Source organism: Carcharhinus amblyrhynchos, chromosome 16 (genome assembly GCF_965287045.1).
Source record: "Carcharhinus amblyrhynchos chromosome 16, sCarAmb.v2.hapA, whole genome shotgun sequence".
Taxonomy (NCBI): domain Eukaryota; kingdom Metazoa; phylum Chordata; class Chondrichthyes; order Carcharhiniformes; family Carcharhinidae; genus Carcharhinus; species Carcharhinus amblyrhynchos.
This window is the reverse complement of record NC_137339.1, coordinates 67,501,648-67,525,459: the sequence shown is the minus strand read 5'-3', so window position 1 is coordinate 67,525,459 and position 23,812 is coordinate 67,501,648. Positions and strand designations below refer to the sequence as shown.

Sequence of the window (23,812 nt, the reverse complement as noted above, 5' to 3'; positions counted from 1 at the left end):
AATAGTAATGAATATCTTACCCTTGAATGGTGTCTGAATTCACCATCCTGAAACTGAACAATATCTTTCCCAAGGATCCAAGGGCAGGTGCAGCCGCTAGACCACCATCCTGGTATAGAGTGTTGAGGTCAAGCCCTTCCTGCCAGCCTGAGCCAACCCAACCCTCATGTCCTTTGAGGGACCCCCCCATCTGCAGCCTGGCAGCAACAAAGAGCAACATGGACACTTAATTCCCTGCCCTTCTCAAAGTACAAGGCACCAGGTCAGGGTTTTGCTGTCAGGGGGCAGCGCAAGGGTACCTGAGGTGGCCCTGAAAGGGGAAGGCGGAGGGTAAAGTGAATTCATCTGGGAGTTTCTCTCTTGTCGGGACAGCTGAGGTCTCTGGCTATGGGGTGAGTCAGGTCATAAGAACATAAGAACATAAGAAATAGGAGCAGGGGTAGGCCATCCAGCCCTTCGAGCCTGCCCCGCCATTCAATAAGATCATGGCTGATCTGTCGTGGCTCAGTTCCACTTTCCCGCCCTCTCCCCATAACCCTTAATCCCCTCGCTTATCAAAAACCCATCAACCCGCTTCTTAAAAATATTTAGCGAGGCAGCCTCCACCACTTCAACGGGCAGAGAATTCCAGAGATTCACCACCCTTTGAGTGAAGAAGTTCCTCCTCAACTCCGTCCTAAACCGCCCCCCCCCCACTTTATCTTGAGGCTGTGCCCCCTAGTCCTACTGTCTTTTTTGAGCGGGAAGAGTCTCTCCACCTCTATCCTATCCATCCCATTCATCATCTTATACGTCTCAATGAGATCTCCCCTCATTCTTCTAAACTCTAACGAGTACAAGCCTAGTTTATTCAGCCTCTCCTCATAGCTCAAACCCCTCAGGTCACCCTCTTGCCTGCGTGGTTTAGGAGTAAGGGTGATCCATTCTTTCAGTTGTGGGGGTGAAGGATGCTGCTCTGTGCTAAGAGGTTGGAGGTGCTTCTTTTGTTGGTGGCAGTGACCATGTCCAGTGTGGGGGAGAGTGGTCAGTGAGCACATAGATCTGGGCATCCCAATTTCTGCAAAGCCAGGCTGGTCAGCATGATTCCTGAGATGCATAAATTTAAATAGTTCAGATGGGAGAATCCCATCTGACCAGCATTGCTATCACTAGTGGGAAACACACCAGATTTTCTGCTGGCAGGAGTACTTAAAATGCAAACAGGACAATTGTGCATGGAGTTTTGGCTGTGCTCTAAATTGTCCATTCTCACTGGCAGCGGAGGCAGGGCGAACAAGATTGGAGAATCCTACTCTTAATCTTTTTTTTAAAAGCGCATATTATCATAGATCATCCAAACACCTTTAAACTTATCTACCAAAACGTATCCAACTCCAGCCTATAGTTTTCCAACTAATCACAACTCTTTGGAGGACCCTCATAAAAGAGAATGATCATGAAAGTGAATAATCAACCATGATCATATTGAATGGCTGAATAGCCCACTCCAACACCAATGTTCTATGTTTCCATGTTTCGAACACCGGTGCAGTTATAATGTAAATTCAGACCGACCAAAGATAATGGAATAAGATGGTGGAGTGAGCGATTCCCTGGAAATGCAGTGCAGTTGATTCTTTGCTCAGTTGGACTCGAACGTGACAGTTTCATCTATCAGTGCACAGGGGTGACACAGTTGGTGGCACCGCTGCCTCACAGCTCCAGCGACCCAGGCTTGATTCCCGGCTTGGGTGACTGCTTCTGAGCAGTTTCCCCAGTGTGTGCGTGTGCGTTTCCTCTGGATGCTCTGGCTTCTTTCCACGGTCTAAAGGCGTGTTGGTTAGGTGCACGGGCCATGCTAAATTCTCCCTCCGAATAGGCGCCTGAGTGTGGGGACATGGTATTTTCACAGTAGTTTCGTTGCAGTGGCAATTAAACCTACCTGTGGCACTAATAAATAAACTTTAAATTAGTGTGGTGGACTATAATTCTGCAGCAACCTTCTTCGGACTGCAACTGCTGCAATTCTGGCTGTGATTTCTATTTAAAACAAACTTTCTTCCAACAATTCCTCCAAACGACCCCGAAGCACCACCTATGCATCCCCCCGCCTCCCGGTGACCCAATACTCATCATCCTGGCTGGCATCATCCCTCATGTGTAAAGCACAAAGACTTGTCACTTACCAAGGACATTCAGAGTGATGGTTGCTGTTGCTTCACTGCCGGTTTCTGGCAGCATTTTAACAGTGTAATCCCCTCTGTCCGAAACTGTCACTGACTTCAGCAGGAGCGATCCGTTAGAAGGGAAGAACTCAGTCCGATTTATGTAACCACCACCTTTAATAGAAGTTTCACGGAGCCACCGAACGATAGTTGCATCCTTGAATTCCCAGTTCCCACTCTGCACCGCAGCTGACGGCTTCACTGAGAAAAAAGCGCTTTCTCCTTCGGTCACATTAATCTGCCTGTTTTCTACCTGGATGGTGAAACTCTGGGGCTCCGCTGGGGAAAGAAAATCCCATTGAGAGAAGCGGTCAAACTCAACACAACACAGACTTTTCTAAATGATAATAATAACATCTCCAGATTTCCTTACTGTGTAGTTTCCCCAATTACTAAAATAAATGATGTGAGAAAGTGATCCTCACCCACAGATATCAATAAACAAACAGCTAGGGCAGTCAGTGTCTCCATTCTGAGAACCGTGCCAGTCCCTGTTACACTCGCTGACTGATCCACTCTTCCTGGTGCACAGAGCAGATCAGTTCACTTATTTACTACAACCTCAATGCTGATTGGACTGCTCACATCACTGGTAACATTTTTGAAGTGAGATTACCCGTATTTTCAGATGCAGGCTGGCGTTCCGTGGCTGATCCACTCTTTCTGATCAGATCGCTCATTCACCAAGGCCGCAATGAGCGAGTGCTGTTTACCTGAGGGGAACTTGTGCAATTGGAGCTGTTAGATACCAATCTGTCGTTTTGAGTAAAATTTCCGTCTGGCCCTTTTCTTTTTGTGTTCGATCTCTTTTCCAGAGCCACAGGCTCGAAATATTTATCCCAAAATAAGACCTGTCTGACCCGCAGACAGTTGCATCCACGCTGAGGCTCCGGCTGAGCTTCAATGTTAACGTTTTCAATCGCAATAAGGCCTCTCCACCAGCCGCCCTCCCGCACCCGCCCGCCCCCCCGTAATCTCTGTCAGTTTCCTTTACCCTCTGAGATCACTGCTTCCTCCCTCCCCGCCTCCTCGCCCAGAACATGCCGGCACATGCCGGATTTTAATCCCACTCCATTGCCAGTCTGTAATCAGTTTCCTCCGGCCTGGACTCCAGAATTTCCCATCCTAAACATCTCCTAAGAATCGGTTGGATCGAACAAGAGTATTTCGCATTGGCAACCTTTTTGGCTAAGTCAGACCAAGCCCACGAAGGGGTACAATATCTTATCTTCATAGAATCCCTACAGTGCAGAGGAGGCAATTCGGCCCATCGAAAATACATTGACAACAATCCCACTCATCGCCGTAACCCCACATATTTACAGTTAACCCTCTAATAGCAAGGGGCAATTTAGCATTGGCCAATCCACCTAATCTGTACATTTTTGGACTGCGGGAGGAAACACACGCAGACATAGGGAGACACAAGGCTGGAATTGAACCTGTTTGACTGGCACTGTGAGGTAGTCGTGCTAACCAATGTGCCACGCCTCTGTTTTGTCAGCTTGAATCTTGTGGGGACTGTGAACTGGACACAATTTGATTTTTTTAGCAAGAGATATACTTTGATTTGCTCTGTCCACTCTGAGTTTTGACTTTGTAACTTTAAGGATGGAGTAGGTTTTTAAGTGAAGAGAAATTTGGCCTTCTGCTCAGATCAAGCCCAAGATGTGGTGCAATGCCTTATCCGCTTGGATATTGTTACTCTTTCTTGTGGGGACCTGGAGTTGGATTCAGTTGGAATTTGAATTTGGTTCTTGGAGCAAGCAAGGATTGGCTCCGGGTCTGCCCAGTCCATTCTCAGCAGTGGCTCTATAACTTTAAAAATGGAGTAAAAAATGTTTAAAAAATTAAGAGAACTTGACCCTGCAGTTGGAGCTCAGCATAGATAAATGTGGTTGTGTGGCAGTGGGTGTCTCCACTGCAGGACAGACTTCCTGTTTGAGTCCCTGTCACAATGTGTCAGAGCTGACAGCAAACTGGACACGGCGTCTCGCGTCCTGATGGAAGCAGTAAAAAGATGTCAAGTTGCACAACATCTTCAGCAATCCTGCACATGGAGTGCAGCGTAGACCACATGGTCGCAGCCAGATTGGTGTGTCTGCTTCAGGATTGATTTCCTGTTGGGATTTACTGCTAGGATTCTTTTGTCCAAGATTCACTTAACTCTGCACGTATTCTTGCATGCTGAGTTTCTGTGGACCACCAACCAAACCCACATGACCTTTTCCTGCAAAATGGGAGTAGCTCTAACAAAGCCAATCCTATTCCACAAACTGGATGATTCTCCTGTTCTTCTCGCCAGTGAAATCTTCTGATCCCACTACTGCCAAATCCCACCCCCCATCCCCAACAGCGGGTTTCCTGGTGTCAACTAAACCTATCAATCAAAGGCTGCATATCTAGAAGCACTGCCCTTAGAGCATTTTACAAGGTTTAACTTCCCCTTTTCTAACTGCAATATTAACAAAGCACTCAAGATGCATTGAACTGCGAAGGGAAATGAAAACAAACAAGACTTTTTGTTAGTGGGGAATGTGCTCACTTCAGCCAGCCTAACAAGGTTGGGCTCGCCAGAGTATGTCTTAATTGATGGTTAAATCAGGGAGCCTCATGCTCCCTATTTAAAGCAGGTGTGTCATTCTCCCAGTCTGCATTCTGCAGGGAGCAACTGGAGAGTTGGCTGTGTACAGATGTATGGTGTAAATAAAGCAACTTGGTGGCAGGACTTCCGCCTCCATGAAGTTATTACAGGGAAGTAACCCATACCTAAAAAATTGACTTCAAAAGATGCGGACATCAGATGCTAACCTTTCAATCTTAAAAGGCTATTTCCACAGTGAGACTGACCAGTCAAGCGCTTCAAAGGAATTTCACAGCAGTTGTGAATGATGAGAGAAAGAAAACAGATCTTCAAAATAATCCTGACAAGCCATTTCCAACAGAACACTTTAACGAAGGCTTTTAACAAATGGGCCATTGTCTACTGTAGAATGGAGTACTGCGGTGATTTTGAAGGCATCGAAGTTTCCAAGGAGCATGGATATCAAAGTAACCCGAGCACTTCAAAGGTTTTAGAGAACAGAAATAGTAATGAACATCTTACCCTTGAATGGTGTCTGAATTCACCATCCTGAAACTGAACAATATCTTTCCCAAGGATCCAAGGGCAGGTGCAGCCGCTAGACCACCATCCTGGTATAGAGTGTTGAGGTCAAGCCCTTCCTGCCAGCCTGAGCCAACCCAACCCTCATGTCCTTTGAGGGACCCCCCCATCTGCAGCCTGGCAGCAACAAAGAGCAACATGGACACTTAATTCCCTGCCCTTCTCAAAGTACAAGGCACCAGGTCAGGGTTTTGCTGTCAGGGGGCAGCGCAAGGGTACCTGAGGTGGCCCTGAAAGGGGAAGGCGGAGGGTAAAGTGAATTCATCTGGGAGTTTCTCTCTTGTCGGGACAGCTGAGGTCTCTGGCTATGGGGTGAGTCAGGTCATAAGAACATAAGAACATAAGAAATAGGAGCAGGAGTAGGCCATCCAGCCCTTCGAGCCTGCCCCGCCATTCAATAAGATCATGGCTGATCTGTCGTGGCTCAGTTCCACTTTCCCGCCCTCTCCCCATAACCCTTAATCCCCTCGCTTATCAAAAACCCATCAACCCGCTTCTTAAAAATATTTAGCGAGGCAGCCTCCACCACTTCAACGGGCAGAGAATTCCAGAGATTCACCACCCTTTGAGTGAAGAAGTTCCTCCTCAACTCCGTCCTAAACCGCCCCCCTTTATCTTGAGGCTGTGCCCCCTAGTCCTACTGTCTTTTTTGAGCGGGAAGAGTCTCTCCACCTCTATCCTATCCATCCCATTCATCATCTTATACGTCTCAATGAGATCTCCCCTCATTCTTCTAAACTCTAACGAGTACAAGCCTAGTTTATTCAGCCTCTCCTCATAGCTCAAACCCCTCAGGTCACCCTCTTCCCTGCGTGGTTTAGGAGTAAGGGTGATCCATTCTTTCAGTTGTGGGGGTGAAGGATGCTGCTCTGTGCTAAGAGGTTGGAGGTGCTTCTTTTGTTGGTGGCAGTGACCATGTCCAGTGTGGGGGAGAGTGGTCAGTGAGCACATAGATCTGGGCATCCCAATTTCTGCAAAGCCAGGCTGGTCAGCATGATTCCTGAGATGCATAAATTTAAATAGTTCAGATGGGAGAATCCCATCTGACCAGCATTGCTATCACTAGAGGGAAACACACCAGATTTTCTGCTGGCAGGAGTACTTAAAATGCAAACAGGACAATTGTGCATGGAGTTTTGGCTGTGCTCTAAATTGTCCATTCTCACTGGCAGCGGAGGCAGGGCGAACAAGATTGGAGAATCCTACTCTTAATCTTTTTTTTAAAAGTGCATATTATCATAGATCATCCAAACACCTTTAAACTTATCTACCAACACGTATCCAACTCCAGCCTATAGTTTTCCAACTGATCACAACTCTTTGGAGGACCCTCATAAAAGTGAATGATCATGAAAGTGAATAATCAACCATGATCATATTGAATGGCTGAATAGCCCACTCCAACACCAATGTTCTATGTTTCCATGTTTCGAACACCGGTGCAGTTATAATGTAAATTCAGACCGACCAAAGATAATGGAATAAGATGGTGGAGTGAGCGATTCCCTGGAAATGCAGTGCAGTTGATTCTTTGCTCAGTTGGACTCGAACGTGACAGTTTCATCTATCAGTGCACAGGGGTGACACAGTTGGTGGCACCGCTGCCTCACAGCTCCAGCGACCCAGGCTTGATTCCCGGCTTGGGTGACTGCTTCTGAGCAGTTTCCCCAGTGTGTGCGTGTGCGTTTCCTCTGGATGCTCTGGCTTCTTTCCACGGTCTAAAGGCGTGTTGGTTAGGTGCACGGGCCATGCTAAATTCTCCCTCCGAATAGGCGCCTGAGTGTGGGGACATGGTATTTTCACAGTAGTTTCGTTGCAGTGGCAATTAAACCTACCTGTGGCACTAATAAATAAACTTTAAATTAGTGTGGTGGACTATAATTCTGCAGCAACCTTCTTCGGACTGCAACTGCTGCAATTCTGGCTGTGATTTCTATTAAAAACAAACTTTCTTCCAACAATTCCTCCAAACGACCCCGAAGCACTACCTATGCGTTCCACCCCCCCCCCCCCCCCCCCGCCTCCCGGTGACCCAATACTCATCATCCTGGCTGGCATCATTCCTCATGTGTAAAGCACAAAGACTTGTCACTTACCAAGGACATTCAGAGTGATGGTTGCTATTGCTTCACTGCCGGTTTCTGGCAGCATTTTAACAGTGTAATCCCCTCTGTCCGAAACTGTCACTGACTTCAGCAGGAGCGATCCGTTAGAAGGGAAGAACTCAGTCCGATTTATGTAACCACCACCTTTAATAGAAGTTTCACGGAGCCACCGAACGATAGTTGCATCCTTGAATTCCCAGTTCCCACTCTGCACCGCAGCTGACGGCTTCACTGAGAAAAAAGCGCTTTCTCCTTCGGTCACATTAATCTGCCTGCTTTCTACCTGGATGGTGAAACTCTGGGGCTCCGCTGAGGAAAGAAAATCCCATTGAGAGAAGCGGTCAAACTCAACACAACACAGACTTTTCTAAATGATAATAATAACATCTCCAGATTTCCTTACTGTGTAGTTTCCCCAATTACTAAAGCAAATGATGTGAGAAAGTGATCCTCACCCACAGATATCAATAAACAAACAGCTAGGGCAGTCAGTGTCTCCATTCTGAGAACCGTGCCAGTCCCTGTTACACTCGCTGACTGATCCACTCTTCCCGGTGCACAGAGCAGATCAGTTCACTTATTTACTACAACCTCAATGCTGATTGGACTGCTCACATCACTGGTAACATTTTTGAAGTGATATTACCCGTATTTTCAGATGCAGGCTGGCGTTCCGTGGCTGATCCACTCTTTCTGATCAGATCGCTCATTCACCAAGGCCGCAATGAGAGAGTGCTGTTTACCTGAGGGGAACCTGTGTAATTGGAGCTGTTAGATACCAATCTGTCGTTCTTAGTATAATTTCCGTCTGGCCCTTTTCTTTTTGTGTTCGATCTCTTTTCCAGAGCCACAGGCTCGAAATATTTATCCCAAAATAAGAACTGTCTGACCCGCAGACAGTTGCATCCACGCTGAGGCTCCGGCTAAGCTTCAATGTTAACGCTTTCAATCGCAATAAGGCCTCTCCACCAGCCGCCCTCCCCCACCCGCCACCCCCCCCGTAATCTCTGTCAGTTTCCTTTACCCTCTGAGATCACTGCTTCCTCCCTCCCCGCCTCCTCGCCCAGAACATGCCGGCACATGCCGGATTTTAATCCCACTCCATTGCCAGTCTGTAATCAGTTTCCTCCGGCCTGGACTCCAGAATTTCCCATCCTAAACATCTCCTAAGAATCGGTTGGATCGAACAAGAGCATTTCGCATTGGCAACCTTTTTGGCTAAGTCAGACCAAGCCCACGAAGGGGTATAATATCTTATCTTCATAGAATCCCTACAGTGCAGAGGAGGCAATTCGGCCCATCGAAAATACATTGACAACAATCCCACTCATCGCCGTAACCCCACATATTTACAGTTAACCCTCTAATAGCAAGGGGCAATTTAGCATTGGCCAATCCACCTAATCTGTACATTTTTGGACTGCGGGAGGAAACACACGCAGACATGGGGAGACACAAGGCTGGAATTCAACCTGTTTGACTGGCACTGTGAGGTAGTCGTGCTAACCAATGTGCCACGCCTCTGTTTTGTCAGCTTGAATCTTGTGGGGACTGTGGACTGGACACAATTTGATTTTTTTAGCAAGAGATATACTTTGATTTGCTCTGTCCACTCTGAGTTTTGACTTTGTAACTTTAAGGATGGAGTAGGTTTTTAAGTGAAGGGAAATTTGGCCTTCTGCTCAGATCAAGCCCAAGATGTGGTGCATTGACTTATCCGCTTGGATATTGTTACTCTTTCTTGTGGGGACCTGGAGTTGGATTCAATTGGAATTTGAATTTGGTTCTTGGAGCAAGCAAGGATTGGCTCCAGGTCTGCCCAGTCCATTCTCAGCAGTGGCTCTATAACTTTAAAAATGGAGTAAAAAATGTTTTAAAAATTAAGAGAACTTGACCCTGCAGTTGGAGCTCAGCATAGATAAATGTGGTTGTGTGGCAGTGGGTGTCTCCACTGCAGGACAGACTTCCTGTTTGAGTCCCTGTCACAATGTGTCAGAGCTGACAGCAAACTGGACACCGCATCTCGCGTCCTGATGGAAGCAGTAAAAAGCTGTCAAGCTGCACAACATCTTCAGCAATCCTGCACATGGAGCGCAGCGTAGACCACATGGTCGCAGCCAGATTGGTGTGTCTGCTTCAGGATTGATTTCCTGTTGGGATTTACTGCTGGGATTCTTTTGTCCAAGATTCACTTAACTCTGCATATATTCTTGCATGCTGAGTTTCTGTGGACCACCAACCAAACCCACATGACCTTTTCCTGCAAAATGGGAGTAGCTCTAACAAAACCAATCCTATTCCACAAACTGGATGATTCTGCTGTTCTTCTCGCCAGTGAAATCTTCTGATCCCACTACTGCCAAATCCCACCCCCCATCCCCAACAGCGGGTTTCCTGGTGTCAACTAAACCTATCAATCAAAGGCTGCATATCTAGAAGCACTGCCCTTAGAGCATTTTACAAGGTTTAACTTCCCCTTTTCTAACTGCAATATTAACAAAGCACTCAAGATGCATTGAACTGCGAAGGGAAATGAAAACAAACAAGACTTTTTGTTAGTGGGGAATGTGCTCACTTCAGCCAGCCTAACAAGGTTGGGCTCGCCAGAGTATGTCTTAATTGATGGTTAAATCAGGGAGCCTCATGCTCCCTATTTAAAGCAGGTGTGTCATTCTCCCAGTCTGCATTCTGCAGGGAGCAACTGGAGAGTTGGCTGTGTACAGATGTATGGTATAAATAAAGCAACTTGGTGGCAGGACTTCCGCCTCCATGAAGTTATTACAGGGAAGTAACCCATACCTAAAAGATTGACTTCAAAAGATGCGGACGTCAGGTGCTAACCTTTCAATTTTAAAAGGCTATTTCCACAGTGAGACTGACCAGTCAAGCGCTTCAAAGGAATTTCACAGCAGTTGTGGATGATGAGAGAAAGAAAACAGATCTTCAAAATAATCCTGACAAGCCATTTCCAACAGAACACTTTAATGAAGGCTTTTAACAAATGGGCCATTGTCTACTGTAGAATGGAGTACTGCGGTGATTTTGAAGGCATCGAAGTTTCCAAGGAGCATGGATATCAAAGTAACCCGAGCACTTCAAAGGTTTTAGAGAACAGAAATAGTAATGAATATCTTACCCTTGAATGGTGTCTGAATTCACCATCCTGAAACTGAATAATATCTTTCCCAAGGATCCAAGGGCAGGTGCAGCCGCTAGACCACCATCCTGGTATAGAGTGTTGAGGTCAAGCCCTTCCTGCCAGCCTGAGCCAACCCAACCCTCATGTCCTTTGAGGGACCCCCCCATCTGCAGCCTGGCAGCAACAAAGAGCAACATGGACACTTAATTCCCTGCCCTTCTCAAAGTACAAGGCACCAGGTCAGGGTTTTGCTGTCAGGGGGCAGTGCAAGGGTACCTGAGGTGGCCCTGAAAGGGGAAGGCGGAGGGTAAAGTGAATTCATCTGGGAGTTTCTCTCTTGTCGGGACAGCTGAGGTCTCTGGCTATGGGGTGAGTCAGGTCATAAGAACATAAGAAATAGGAGCAGGGGTAGGCCATCCAGCCCTTCGAGCCTGCCCCGCCATTCAATAAGATCATGGCTGATCTGTCGTGGCTCAGTTCCACTTTCCCGCCCTCTCCCCATAACCCTCAATCCCCTCGCTTATCAAAAACCCATCAACCCGCTTCTTAAAAATATTTAGCGAGGCAGCCTCCACCACTTCAACGGGCAGAGAATTCCAGAGATTCACCACCCTTTGAGTGAAGAAGTTCCTCCTCAACTCTGTTCTAAACCGCCCCCCCTTTATCTTGAGGCTGTGCCCCCTAGTCCTACTGTCTTTTTTGAGCGGGAAGAGTCTCTCCACCTCTATCCTATCCATCCCATTCATCATCTTATACGTCTCAATGAGATCTCCCCTCATTCTTCTAAACTCTAACGAGTACAAGCCTAGTTTATTCAGCCTCTCCTCATAGCTCAAACCCCTCAGGTCACCCTCTTGCCTGCGTGGTTTAGGAGTAAGGGTGATCCATTCTTTCGGTTGTGGGGGTGAAGGATGCTGCTCTGTGCTAAGAGGTTGGAGGTGCTTCTTTTGTTGGTGGCAGTGACCATGTCCAGTGTGGGGGAGAGTGGTCAGTGAGCACACAGATCTGGGCATCCCAATTTCTGCAAAGCCAGGCTGGTCAGCATGATTCCTGAGATGCATAAATTTAAATAGTTCAGATGGGAGAATCCCATCTGACCAGCATTGCTATCACTAGTGGGAAACACACCAGATTTTCTGCTGGCAGGAGTACTTAAAATGCAAACAGGACAATTGTGCATGGAGTTTTGGCTGTGCTCTAAATTGTCCATTCTCACCGGCAGCGGAGGCAGGGCGAACAAGGTTGGAGAATCCTACTCTTAATCTTTTTTTTAAAAAGTGCATATTATCATAGATCATCCAAACACTTTGAAACTTATCTATCAAAACGTATCCAACTCCAGCCTATAGTTTTCCAACTGATTACAACTCTTTGGAGGACCCTCATAAAAGAGAATGATCATGAAAGTGAATAATCAACCATGATCATATTGAATGGCTGAATAGCCCACTCCAACACCAATGTTCTATGTTTCCATGTTTCGAACACCGGTGCAGTTATAATGTAAATTCAGACCGACCAAAGATAATGGAATAAGATGGTGGAGTGAGCGATTCCCTGGAAATGCAGTGCAGTTGATTCTTTGCTCAGTTGGACTCGAACGTGACAGTTTCATCTATCAGTGCACAGGGGTGACACAGTTGGTGGCACCGCTGCCTCACAGCTCCAGCGACCCAGGCTTGATTCCCGGCTTGGGTGACTGCTTCTGAGCAGTTTCCCCAGTGTGTGCGTGTGCGTTTCCTCTGGATGCTCTGGCTTCTTTCCACGGTCTAAAGGCGTGTTGGTTAGGTGCACGGGCCATGCTAAATTCTCCCTCCGAATAGGCGCCTGAGTGTGGGGACATGGTATTTTCACAGCAGTTTCGTTGCAGTGGCAATTAAACCTACCTGTGGCACTAATAAATAAACTTTAAATTAGTGTGGTGGACTATAATTCTGCAGCAACCTTCTTCGGACTGCAACTGCTGCAATTCTGGCTGTGATTTCTATTAAAAACAAACTTTCTTCCAACAATTCCTCCAAACGACCCCGAAGCACTACCTATGCATTCCACCCCCCCCCCCCCCCCCCCCCGCCTCCCGGTGACCCAATACTCATCATCCTGGCTGGCATCATCCCTCATGTGTAGAGCACAAAGACTTGTCACTTACCAAGGACATTCAGAGTGATGGTTGCTGTTGCTTCACTGCCGGCTACTGGCAGCATTTTAACAGTGTAATCCCCTCTGTCCGAAACTGTCACCGACTTCAGCAGGAGCGATCCGTTAGAAGGGAAGAACTCAGTCCGATTTATGTAACCACCACCTTTAAGATAAATTTCATGGAGCCACCGAACGATAGTTGCATCCTTGAATTCCCAGTTCCCACTCTGCACCGCAGCTGACGGCTTCACTGAGAAAAAAGCGTTTCTTCCTTCGGTCACATTAATCTGCCTGTTTTCTACCTGGATGGTGAAACTCTGGGGCTCCGCTGGGGAAAGAAAATCCCATTGAGAGAAGCGGTCAAACTCAACACAACACAGACTTTTCTAAATGATAATAATAACATCTCCAGATTTCCTTACTGTGTAGTTTCCCCAATTACTAAAGCAAATGATGTGAGAAAGTGATCCTCACCCACAGATATCAATAAACAAACAGCTAGGGCAGTCAGTGTCTCCATTCTGAGAACCGTGCCAGTCCCTGTTACACTCGCTGACTGATCCACTCTTCCTGGTGCACAGAGCAGATCAGTTCACTTATTTACTACAACCTCAATGCTGATTGGACTGCTCACATCACTGGTAACATTTTTGAAGTGAGATTACCCGTATTTTCAGATGCAGGCTGGCGTTCCGTGGCTGATCCACTCTTTCTGATCAGATCGCTCATTCACCAAGGCCGCAATGAGCGAGTGCTGTTTACCTGAGGGGAACTTGTGCAATTGGAGCTGTTAGATACCAATCTGTCGTTTTGAGTAAAATTTCCGTCTGGCCCTTTTCTTTTTCTGTTCGATCTCTTTTCCAGAGCCACAGGCTCGAAACATTTATCCCTCTCCACCAGCCGCCCTCCCCCACCCGCCACCCCCCCCGTAATCTCTGTCAGTTTCTTTTACCCTCTGAGATCACTGCTTCCTCACCATTCTCCCCCACCCCCCTCCCTCCCTCCCTCCCCGCCTCCTCGCCCAGAACATGCCGGCATATGCCGGATTTTAATCCCTCTCCATTGCCAGTCTGTGATCAGTTCCCTCCGGCCCGGACTCCAGAGTCTCCCATCCTAAACATCTCCGCGTCCCTGTTCAAATCACTGCTTAAACCCTTCCTCTTTGACCAAGGTTTCAGTCATTTTGTTCTAATATTTCTTTTGGTGTCAAATGTTGTTAATAACAGCCCTGCGAAACAGTTTGTGACGTTTTGGTTGGCCAAATGTGCTACAGAAGTGCAAATTATTGTTCTGTTTAATTACGTTAAAAGGATGATTGTGAAACACCATCGGGTAGAATTTCTTTCTGAGCCAGGAACACAAATCAGGGTGCGATCATATTGGTCGCCCAAAGGCAGTGTCACTGACTACAACAGAATTGAACGCAAATAGATTCTTTGAGAAGTTACTTTTGAAGATTCTTTGAGAAGTAAGTGGGTGTTTAGACACACCTGCAAGAATTTTCCATTCCTGGGTCAATTTCTGTTCCCACCCTGCTCCGATCACCATCCCTGAATTCCTTATTCCTCCTCCGCGCTTCTATTAGCTGCCCTCACCCCGATTTGTCAGTCCCCTCCACCACTCCGATAATGTGTCCGCTTCCTCATTCCAATCAGGTGAGCTTCTCGCAAGCAGGAAGCTGGTGGAAAATGCCTAATGTGGGGAACAAAAGTCATTCAGGGTGCAGACTTCAAATCGGCTCATATGTGACAGCAGCATCCGTGCACAGATCTGAGTTAGCAATGTGTTGCGCTGTACTCTCGAAGTTCCAGTCCCAAGAAGCTTGAGAAAGCTCCTTGCAAAATCCCTAACGTGGAACGTTGTGCTGGGATTACAGCTTCTGTAATGTGGCTCTAGTGAAGACTCCTAAGAATCGGTTGGATAGAACAAGAGCATTTCGCATTGACAACCTTTTTGGCTAAGTCAGACCAAGCCCACGAAGGGGTACAATATCATATCTTCATAGAATCCCTACAGTGCAGAGGAGACAATTCGGCCCATCGAAGTTACACTGACAACGATCCCACTCATCGCCGTAACCCCACATATTTACCGTTAACCCTCTGATAGTAAGGGGCAATTTAGCATTGGCCAATCCGCCTAATCTGTACATTTTTGGACTGCGGGAGGAAACATACGTAGACATGAGGAGACCCAAGGCTGGAATTGAACCTGTGAGGTAGTCGTGCTAACCACTGTGCCACTCCTCTATTTTGTCAGCTTGAATCTTGCTTGTCTCTGTTTTGGACACAATTTAATTTTTTTTTAGCAAGAAATATATTTCAGTTTGCTCTGTCCACTCTGAGTTTTGACTTTGTAACTTTAAGGATGGAGTAGTCTTTTTAAATGAAAGGAAATTTGGCCTTAGGCTCAGATCAAGTCCAAGATGTGGTGCAATGCCTTGTCAGCTTGGATTTTGTTTGTCTCTCTTGCGAGGACCTTGAATTGGATTCAATTGGAATTTGAATTTGGTTCTTGGAGAAAGCAAGGATTGGCTCCGGGTCTGCCCAGTCCATTCTGGGCAGTGGCTTTATAAATTTAAAAATGGAGTAAAAAATGTTTATAAAATTAAGGGAACTTGACCCTGCAGATGGAGCTCAGTATTGATAAATGTGGTTGTGTTGCAATGGGTGCCTTCACTGCAGGACAGACTTCCTGTTTGAGTCCCTGTCACAATGTGACAGGGCTGACAGCAAACTAGACACCACGTCTCGCGTCCTGATGGAAGCAGTAAAAAGATGTCAAGCTGCACAACATCTTCAGCAATCCTGCAGATGGAGCACAGCGTAGACCACATGGTCGCAGCCAGACTGGTGTACCTGCTCCAGGGTTGATTTCCTGTTGGTGTCTTACGTACTCACGGTCAGTTCCACTGATATCAAGCTGGTGTTCTTCTCTGACCATTGTCTCCTACTGGCCAACTGTCACTTCCAGGTAAACAGAGGGTGCGCACGGGGACATGGAAGCTAACTGTAAAATTGTTGATCCCAGAGAACTTTGAAGACCTCAGAAGATTAGTGATCTATGAGTCCCCTTGAAGGGGGAAATTATTAACCAGCTATAAGGTTTTAGACAGAATACGTAGGCACTATCAGCAAGGAGTTAAATGATTCTTGAAACAAAGATGATAAGCTAATGAAACAAATAGTTACACATATGTGGATGCATTAACGGAATTAAATAAGTAATTATGGTCTTAAAACATGTATGCTGACATTTTAAATGTATCTTAAGTATTGAATTAATTGTCCATTTTAGCCAAAGGCAAGTTTCTGCAAGTTATGATGGTAAAGGCAAAGAGTTCAGAGCCAAAAGACTGGGAACCTCAGTAGTTAGCAGAATTCATATCAGAAAGTTTCTGGTGAGGGAACACATGTTGCAATTTAATGAATAGGGACTTTCATTGTCTAGACATAGAATAGATATGTACCTGGATGCAGGATCATGTGTATATCCAGTTTTGGCATGAGCTAGTGGGAATGTTCACTTTGACCTCTATGCTGAGTACCCATAGTAACATAGCAACAGGGAAGTGAGTTCAGCCGAGATGGGAATCAACATCCAGGTTAAATGAACAAATAAGATATCGTTATGCTGGATGGTAAAATGCGATTGGCTGAGTTACTTGTCAGGAGTTATTACTGAAGTATGTTTACTAAGTGTAATAGATTTTGAATTAATATGAGGTGGGAATGATCACAAGACAATCTAGAATTGATTTGTTTTTGATTGTATACATTGGATTCATCAGGGGGGTTCTGCCAATCTATTCCAGAGCTCCTTAACCCTCTTGGTAATCTCCAAGCTGCTTGTCACGTTTTGCTTAAACAGAGATATCTGCCTCGTGAGTTTTGTATTTTCTGTAGTTAAGGAAGCACTGGCCACTTCAAACTACCCCACAACACCTCTCTCTGAGTCTCCATTGCACTAGTGGGAAGCACTCAAGGGGAACATTAAGAGGTTCTTCATCCTTAAAGGAGAGAGGCAGGGGAAATGTCCAAACTCCAGAAAAGCATGCAGATTCTACTCCGGTTGCAGTTGATGCAGCTCGGTGTCAAGGAGGATCTCCAGGAGACGAAGAGCCTGCAAGTCTTATACTTTGCCTCGGGGGTCTCCAAGGTCATTGTCTGCTCTATGGAGCAGGATAAAATGTGCTTGCATTTTTTCTTCCAAAAGGTGCACAGAGAGAGACTTCTGAGATCAGCAGCCTAAAGGAAAAAGGTGGTTCAGTAAAGTCATCGCAGTCTGACATTCTGAAGATCAGCAAATCCTTCTATGCTGGACTGAATGGCCTGAAGCCAACAAACAGCACCACCTCCCAGTACTTCCTGTAGCCTATCATGGAGTTCTTAGACAAAAGAGATCAGGAGAGTCTGAACAAATTGTGAACTCTGGACAAGCTGACAAAGGCCCTCAAGTCCCTTGAGATGATTAAATTCCCAAAAGTGATGGCTTATCAGCTGAGTTTTATTCAGCTTTGTGGGACTGGATTGGCTCAGACATGCTGGAAGTGTGCAATAGTATGCTTCTGGATGACAGCATATCAGAACCATCATCTACAAGCAGAAGGGGGAAAGGGTAAACATTAGAAATTGGTGATCCATTTCACTATTGCACGTAAACTATAAAATTCATTGCCAATCAGGTCAAGTTCGCCCTGGGGTCAGTGATCCACCCAGACTTGAGCTGTACCTGGCAGGAACATCTCTGATAGCCTCACACTATCCAAGGATATGGTTTCCTATGTGCAGGAGAGGAGGGTAGACACTTGTCTCATCAGTCTGGACCAGAAGGCATTTGGCAGAATATTGCACACCTATGTGATGGATGTGCTCTCAAACATGGGATTTGAGGAAGGAATCCACAATTGGATCCAACTGCTACACAAACATCAGTCGTGTAGTATCAATGAATGGGTGGGAATTGGAAAGCTGTCAGATCAAATTTTGCATCAGGCAAGGCTGCCCTCTCTTTTGTCCTTTTTGTGTGTTGTATTGAACCTTTTGTTGAGTCCATCAGGAAGCATCTGGGCATAAAAGGAGTGACAATCCCAGACAGATGAAGCATGCAGGTGAAAGCCTTCCTGCACATGGATGATGTCACCACCTTCTGCTCAGATTCATCATCGATGCACAGGTTCCTGAACATCTGTAACCAGTTAAGTGTGAGGCCATATTCCATGGGAACTGGGCTGGCCAGTCCTTTGTCCCCTTCACATCAGGTCAGGTTACTGGGGATATCATAGAATCCTCACAGTGCAATTGGAGGCCTGGGTGGCACAGTGCTCAGCACTGTTGCCTCACAGCGCCGGGGACTCAGGTTCAATTCCAGCTTCAATCACTGAGTGTGTAAAGTTTGCACATTCTCCCTGTGTCCACGGGTTCCCTCAGATGCTCTGGTTTCCTCCCACACTCCAAGCATGTATGGGTTAAGTTGATTGGCCATGCTAAATTGTGATATTCTGCTGAATGCCTTCTGGTCCAGACTGATGAGACAAGTGTCTACCCTCCTCTCCTGCACTTAGGAAATCATATCCCTGGAGAGTGTGAGCCTATCAGAGATGTTCCCGCCAGGTACAGCTCAGAGGGACTGGCAGGGTAAATACATAGGGTTATGGGGCTAGGATGGGATTGTTGTTGGTGCAGATTCGATGAGTCAAATCATAGAGTCATAGAATCCCTACAATACAGAAGGAGGCCATTTGGCCCATCAAGTCTGTACCAACCAAAATCCCACCCAGGCCCTAATCCCAAAAACCCTCATTTACACTGATAATCCCCCTGACACTGGGGTCAATTTTGCATGGCCAATCAATCTAACCTGCACATCTTCTGACTGTGGGAGTAAACTGAAGCATCCGGAGGAAACCCACGCAGACACAGTCAGAAAGTGCAAATTCCATACATGATGTGGAGGTGCCAGCATTGGACTACGGTGGGCACAGTAAGAAGTCTCACAACGCCAGGTTAAAGTCCAACAAGATTATTTAGATTCATGAGCTTGTGATTCCAAATAAACCTGTTGGACTTTTTAACCCAGTGTTGTGAGACTTCTTACTGTGCAAACTCCACACAGACAGTGACCCAAGGCCAGAATTGAACCCGAGTCAATGAGGCAGCAATGCTAACCACTGTGGCACTCTGCCACTTATGGTTTGGAGCAGCTGAGGAATGTGACAAAAACTAGGAGGAGCATATTGCCAAGGTAATGCAGAAACTGGGCAAGTAGGAGCAATATTTCCTCTCCATTGCAGGAAAAAATCTGGATATCAGGTATGCAATACTCCCAGGTCTGATACTATGCCACAACAGCACCCGAGTCATCTTCAAATTTTCTCGTGATCCAAGATGGATCATGGCCAAAAGGACACCATGCAGAAATCTCTGGATAAGGGGGGAAAAATTGTACACAATGCCACCCCCATCCTGATGGCTACACTTGTGTGAAGCTGTGTCAAGACAGTTGAACTATACCGCATCACCTGTCTCTCATGGAGAAACTTTTTCAGAAAAACACCTTTGACCACAAGGCAATCAAGCAGTGGTCTGTACGCAGTGTCCTTAGGGCCCTGAGGGAAAAGGAGATGGTAGATCCTGTTGGATGGTTCTGAGCAGACTGTCAGAGTCATTTGGCAGAATTCCTTATCACCAGAACTTTTAACAACCACAAAGACTGAGCTTGGCTGGTGGTGAAAAGGGCAATCCCCATAAGATTCTTCAAGCACACCCAAAGTCTCCACCTTTGCAGCTGCCCTCGAAGTGGCCATGGGAGCAGTGTAGAAAAGATGGTTGCACACCTCCTTGTGGAATGTGCCTTTGCAAAGATGATCTAGAAAGAGATGCAGTGGTACTTGTCAAGGTTCATCCAGATCAGCTCTGTGATGCAGCAGTCTGTGCTCTACGCTTTGTTCCCAGGGACACACTCTGAGACAAACTTCATTTGCTGCTGGAGGGTTATCAACTTGGTGAAACACTTTTTGGTCTGCCTGAAACATGTTGCTATTCCAGTACAAAGAATTGTCCTCAATCAAGTGTTGCAAACTGGCATATTCCAAGGTATAGGACTATGTGCGAAGGGTCACACTAAAGCTTGGCAGCCACTGCTCAGGTGCAGGAGAGAAAGGCCACTGCATCAGGTCTTTCCGCCAATGTAGAATGAGGCGTTAGTAACCAGGTAAAATGCCTCAGACTGTGTATATATTTCTAACTGTGTACATTTTTATTAAAGCACTGCAAAGTGCAACATAACCAATGTATATAGTTTGTAAAGAATTTTGGAATTTGTAATGAAAATATTGAAATATATGTAATGTTCTCAAACTGAACTCAGTGTGAATTTTGATCTTAGGAGGAAATGTAAACATTATTGAACTTTACTGTCGTAATAATTAGAAATGTTTTATAATATGGTTTTCAAACTTTATATGAATAAAGTATATTTTTGCCCTTGAGGTGACTGTGGAAGGGAAGAGACCATTGTACACTTTTTTGTGGAATATGCCTTTGCAAAGAATGTCCGGAGAAAATGAAATGGTATTAGTCAAGGTTCATCCCGAGCAGCTCTGTGATGTGGGACTCTGTGCTCTATGGGCTGTTCCCAGGGACACACTCCGAAACAAACATCAACTGCTGCTGGAGGTTCATCAGCTTGGTGAAAGCTGCTCTTTGGTCTGCCTGAAACTTGTGGGTCTTCTAATGCAAAGAGTTGTCCCTAACTGAGTGTTGCAGGCTGACACATTCCAAAGCTCAGAACCACATGCTATGGGACATGCAAAGTTTGGTGTGATGGGGAAGGTCACTGTCTAAAACCTTTTAACCAAAGTGATCTGAGGGGAGCAGAACCCCCTCGGGCTGAATGACTTACTGAATGTGCACAGTGAATATTACATGTACCCCAGTTGTACTGGGACCATTGGAAAATGAGGCTGGAGAAGCAATAATAGGAAATAAAGAAATGGCAGAGGAAATGAATAGTTACTTTGCATTAGTCTTCATGGTGGAAGGCACCAGTGAGATGCCAAAGCTCCAGGAGAATCACAGGTGCTTGTAGTGGCCATCACTAAGGAGAAGGTTCTGGGGAAACAGAAAGGTCTGAAAGTGGATAAATCACCTGGACCAAATGGATAACACCCCAGGGTTCTAAAAGAGGTAGCTGAGGAAATTGTGGAGACATTGGTGGTGAACTTTCAGGAATCACTGGAGGCAGGTAAGGTACCAGAGGATTGGAAAGAAAATAATGTAACACTGCTGTTTAACAAAGGAGGGAGGCAGCAGATGGGAAATTATAGGCCGGTTGGCCTGACTTCGGTCATTGACAAGATTTTAGAATTCATTATTAAAGGTGAGATCGTGGACTACTTGGATTGAGTCAGCACAGCTTCTTTGAAGATGTAACAAGAAAGTTCAATAAAGGAGAACCAGCGGATGTGATTTATTTAGGTTTCCAAAAGGCCTTTGACAAGGTGCCGCATCGGAGACTGTTAAGTAAGTTAAGAACCCATGGCGTTAAGGATAAGATCCTGGCACATACAGAGGATTAGCTGATTGGCAGAAGGCAGAGAGTGGGGATAAAGGAGTCTTTTTCAGAACGGCAGCCAGTGACTAGTGGTGTGCTTCAGGGGCCGGTGCTGGGACCACAACTTTTCACAATATACATTAACAATTTGGAAGAAGGAACTGAAGGCACTGTTGCTAAGTTTGCAGATGATACAAAGATACGTAGAGGGACAGGTAGTATTGAGGAAGCAGGGGGCTGCAGAAATATTTGGACAGGAGAGTGGATAGGAAAGTGTGCAAAGAAGTAGCACATGGAATACAATGTGGAAAAGTGTGAGGTTATGCACTTTGGAAGGAGGAATGGAAGCATAGGCTATTTTCTGAATGGAGAAATGCTTAAGAAATCAGAAACACAGAGAGACTTGGGAGTCCTTGTTCAAGATACTGTTCAAGTTAACATGCAGGTTCAGTCAGCAGTTAGGAAAGCAAATGCAATGTTAGCATTCATGTCACAAGGGCTAGAATACAAGCACAGGGATGTATTTTTGAGGCTGTATAAGTCTTTGTCGGACCCCACTTGGAGTATTGTGAGCAGTTTTGGGCCCCGTATCTAAGGAAGGATGTGCTGGCCTTGGAAAGGGTCCAGAGGAGGTTCACAAGAATGATCCCTGGAATGAAGAGCTTGAGAGTTGAGGAATAGTTGAGGACTCCGGGTCTGTACTTGGAGTTTAGAAAAATGAAGGCGGATCTTATTGAAACTTACAGGATACTGCAAGACTTGGATACAGTAGACATGGAGAGGCTGTTTCCACTAATAGGAAACATTGGAACCAGAGGGCACAACCTCAGGCTAAAGGCACGATCCTTTAAAACAGAAATGAGGAGGAATTTCTTCAACCAGAACATGGTGAAGGCTTTGGAGGCCAGGTCTTTGAGTGTCTGTAAGACAGCGATAGATAGACTCTTGATTAATAAGGAGATCAGGAGTTATGGGGAAATGGCAGGAGACTGAGGATGAGAATAATATCAGCCATGAGTGAATGGCAAAGCAGCCTCAATGGGCCAAGTGGGCTAATTCTGCTCCTATGTCTTATGGTCTTATGGCACTTCAGTTTTTTTTTAATTCATTTGTGGGAGTGGGTGTCGCTGGCTAGCCAGCATTTATTCTCCATCCCTAGTTGCCCTTGAGAAGGTGGTGGTGAGCTTCCTTCTTGATTAACTGTAGTCCACATGCTGTGGATTGACTCACAATGCCGTTAGGGAGGGAATTTCAGGATTTTCACCCAGAGACTGCCTATCTTGTGTAACAAGATAAATGCCCATTACAAAGTCAATACATTTAGTGTTGGAAGGGAAAATGATGTGATTGATTATAGAATCTCATTGAGATTATCAGAGAGTATCTTATCAAAGACTGCAAAGGAATGGTGATATTTTTCCAAGTCAGGATAGAGGGTGGCTTAGAGGGGAACTTGAAGGTGATGATGTTCCCATGTATCTGCTGCCCTTGTCCTTCCAGATGGAAGTGGTCGTGGGTTAGGTGCTGTCTAAACATTTTTCGTGAATTACTGCAGTGTATCTTGTAGCTAGTATACACTGGCAACTTGTTCTATGTAGACAACTATGTAGGTACCTTTGCACCATCTGAAAGAACCATTTTAAAATGTCTGTAACTTTTTTTGTCTGTATTGAATCATCTCAGATTGTATTATGATGCATGTGAAGAACTTGAATATTGTACTTTGATGACCATTCTGGATTGTTCGTCATGTTCTTGCAGATATTTTATGAATAAAATTTATTTTTGCAAAAATAAAGTCAATGCTAATTGCAACTTCATCTATGTAGACAATTTAAATACCATTGCATTTTTGTAATGACCATTTTGAAATGTCTGAGATGTTCCACAGAACCATCAAACTGTGGAATCCCTACAGTGCAGAGAGACACTATTTGGTCCATCAAGTTTGCACAAAATCTCTGAAAGAGCATTTTATCCAGCTTATCGAGTCTGCTCCACTAGTCAATGAGATCATAACTGATCTGATGTGATGTGATAACCCTCAACTCAACTTTCTCACCTTACTGATTAAAACTTTGTCACTCAGCCTGGAACTTAATGATCCAGCCTCTATAGCCATCTGCAGTGAAGAATTCCACAGATTCGCTACCCTTTGAAAGAAGAAATTCCTCCTCATCTCTGTCTTTAGTGGGTAACCCTTTACTCTGAGATTATGCCATCTGGTCCTAGATTCTCCCAGAAGGGGAAGCAACATCCCAGCATCTACCCTGTCAAACTCCTTGAGAATCCTACATGTCTGAATAAGATTGCCTCTCATTCTTCTAAACTCCAGTGAGCACAGGCCCCAACCTACTCAACGTCCCATATAAGAAAATCCCTCTATATCTGGGATCAACCTAATGAACCTTCTCTGGACTGCCTCCAATGCCAGTATAATTTTGCTTAGATAAGGGGACCACAGCTGTTCACAGGTGTGGTCTATTGAGTGCCTTGGATAGTTTTA

The 23,812-nt window shown here is 45.7% G+C and overlaps 1 protein-coding gene across 1 annotated transcript in view; it reads right to left on the bottom strand.

Annotated features, from left to right (window-relative positions):
- LOC145353708 (uncharacterized) overlaps positions 1-13,334 on the bottom strand; it is an 88,899-nt gene extending 75,565 nt beyond the window's left edge. Inside the window, exons 1-4 of the mRNA XM_080204476.1 lie at positions 13,228-13,334; positions 12,764-13,081; positions 7,467-7,784; positions 2,166-2,483 (exon numbers count right to left, since the gene is read on the bottom strand). Coding sequence (XP_080060602.1) covers positions 2,166-2,483; positions 7,467-7,784; positions 12,764-13,081; positions 13,228-13,273 — 1,000 coding nt within the window. The 5' untranslated portion in view covers positions 13,274-13,334. The remainder of the gene's footprint in view (positions 1-2,165; positions 2,484-7,466; positions 7,785-12,763; positions 13,082-13,227) is intronic.
- Between the last annotated feature and the right edge of the window lie 10,478 nt (positions 13,335-23,812).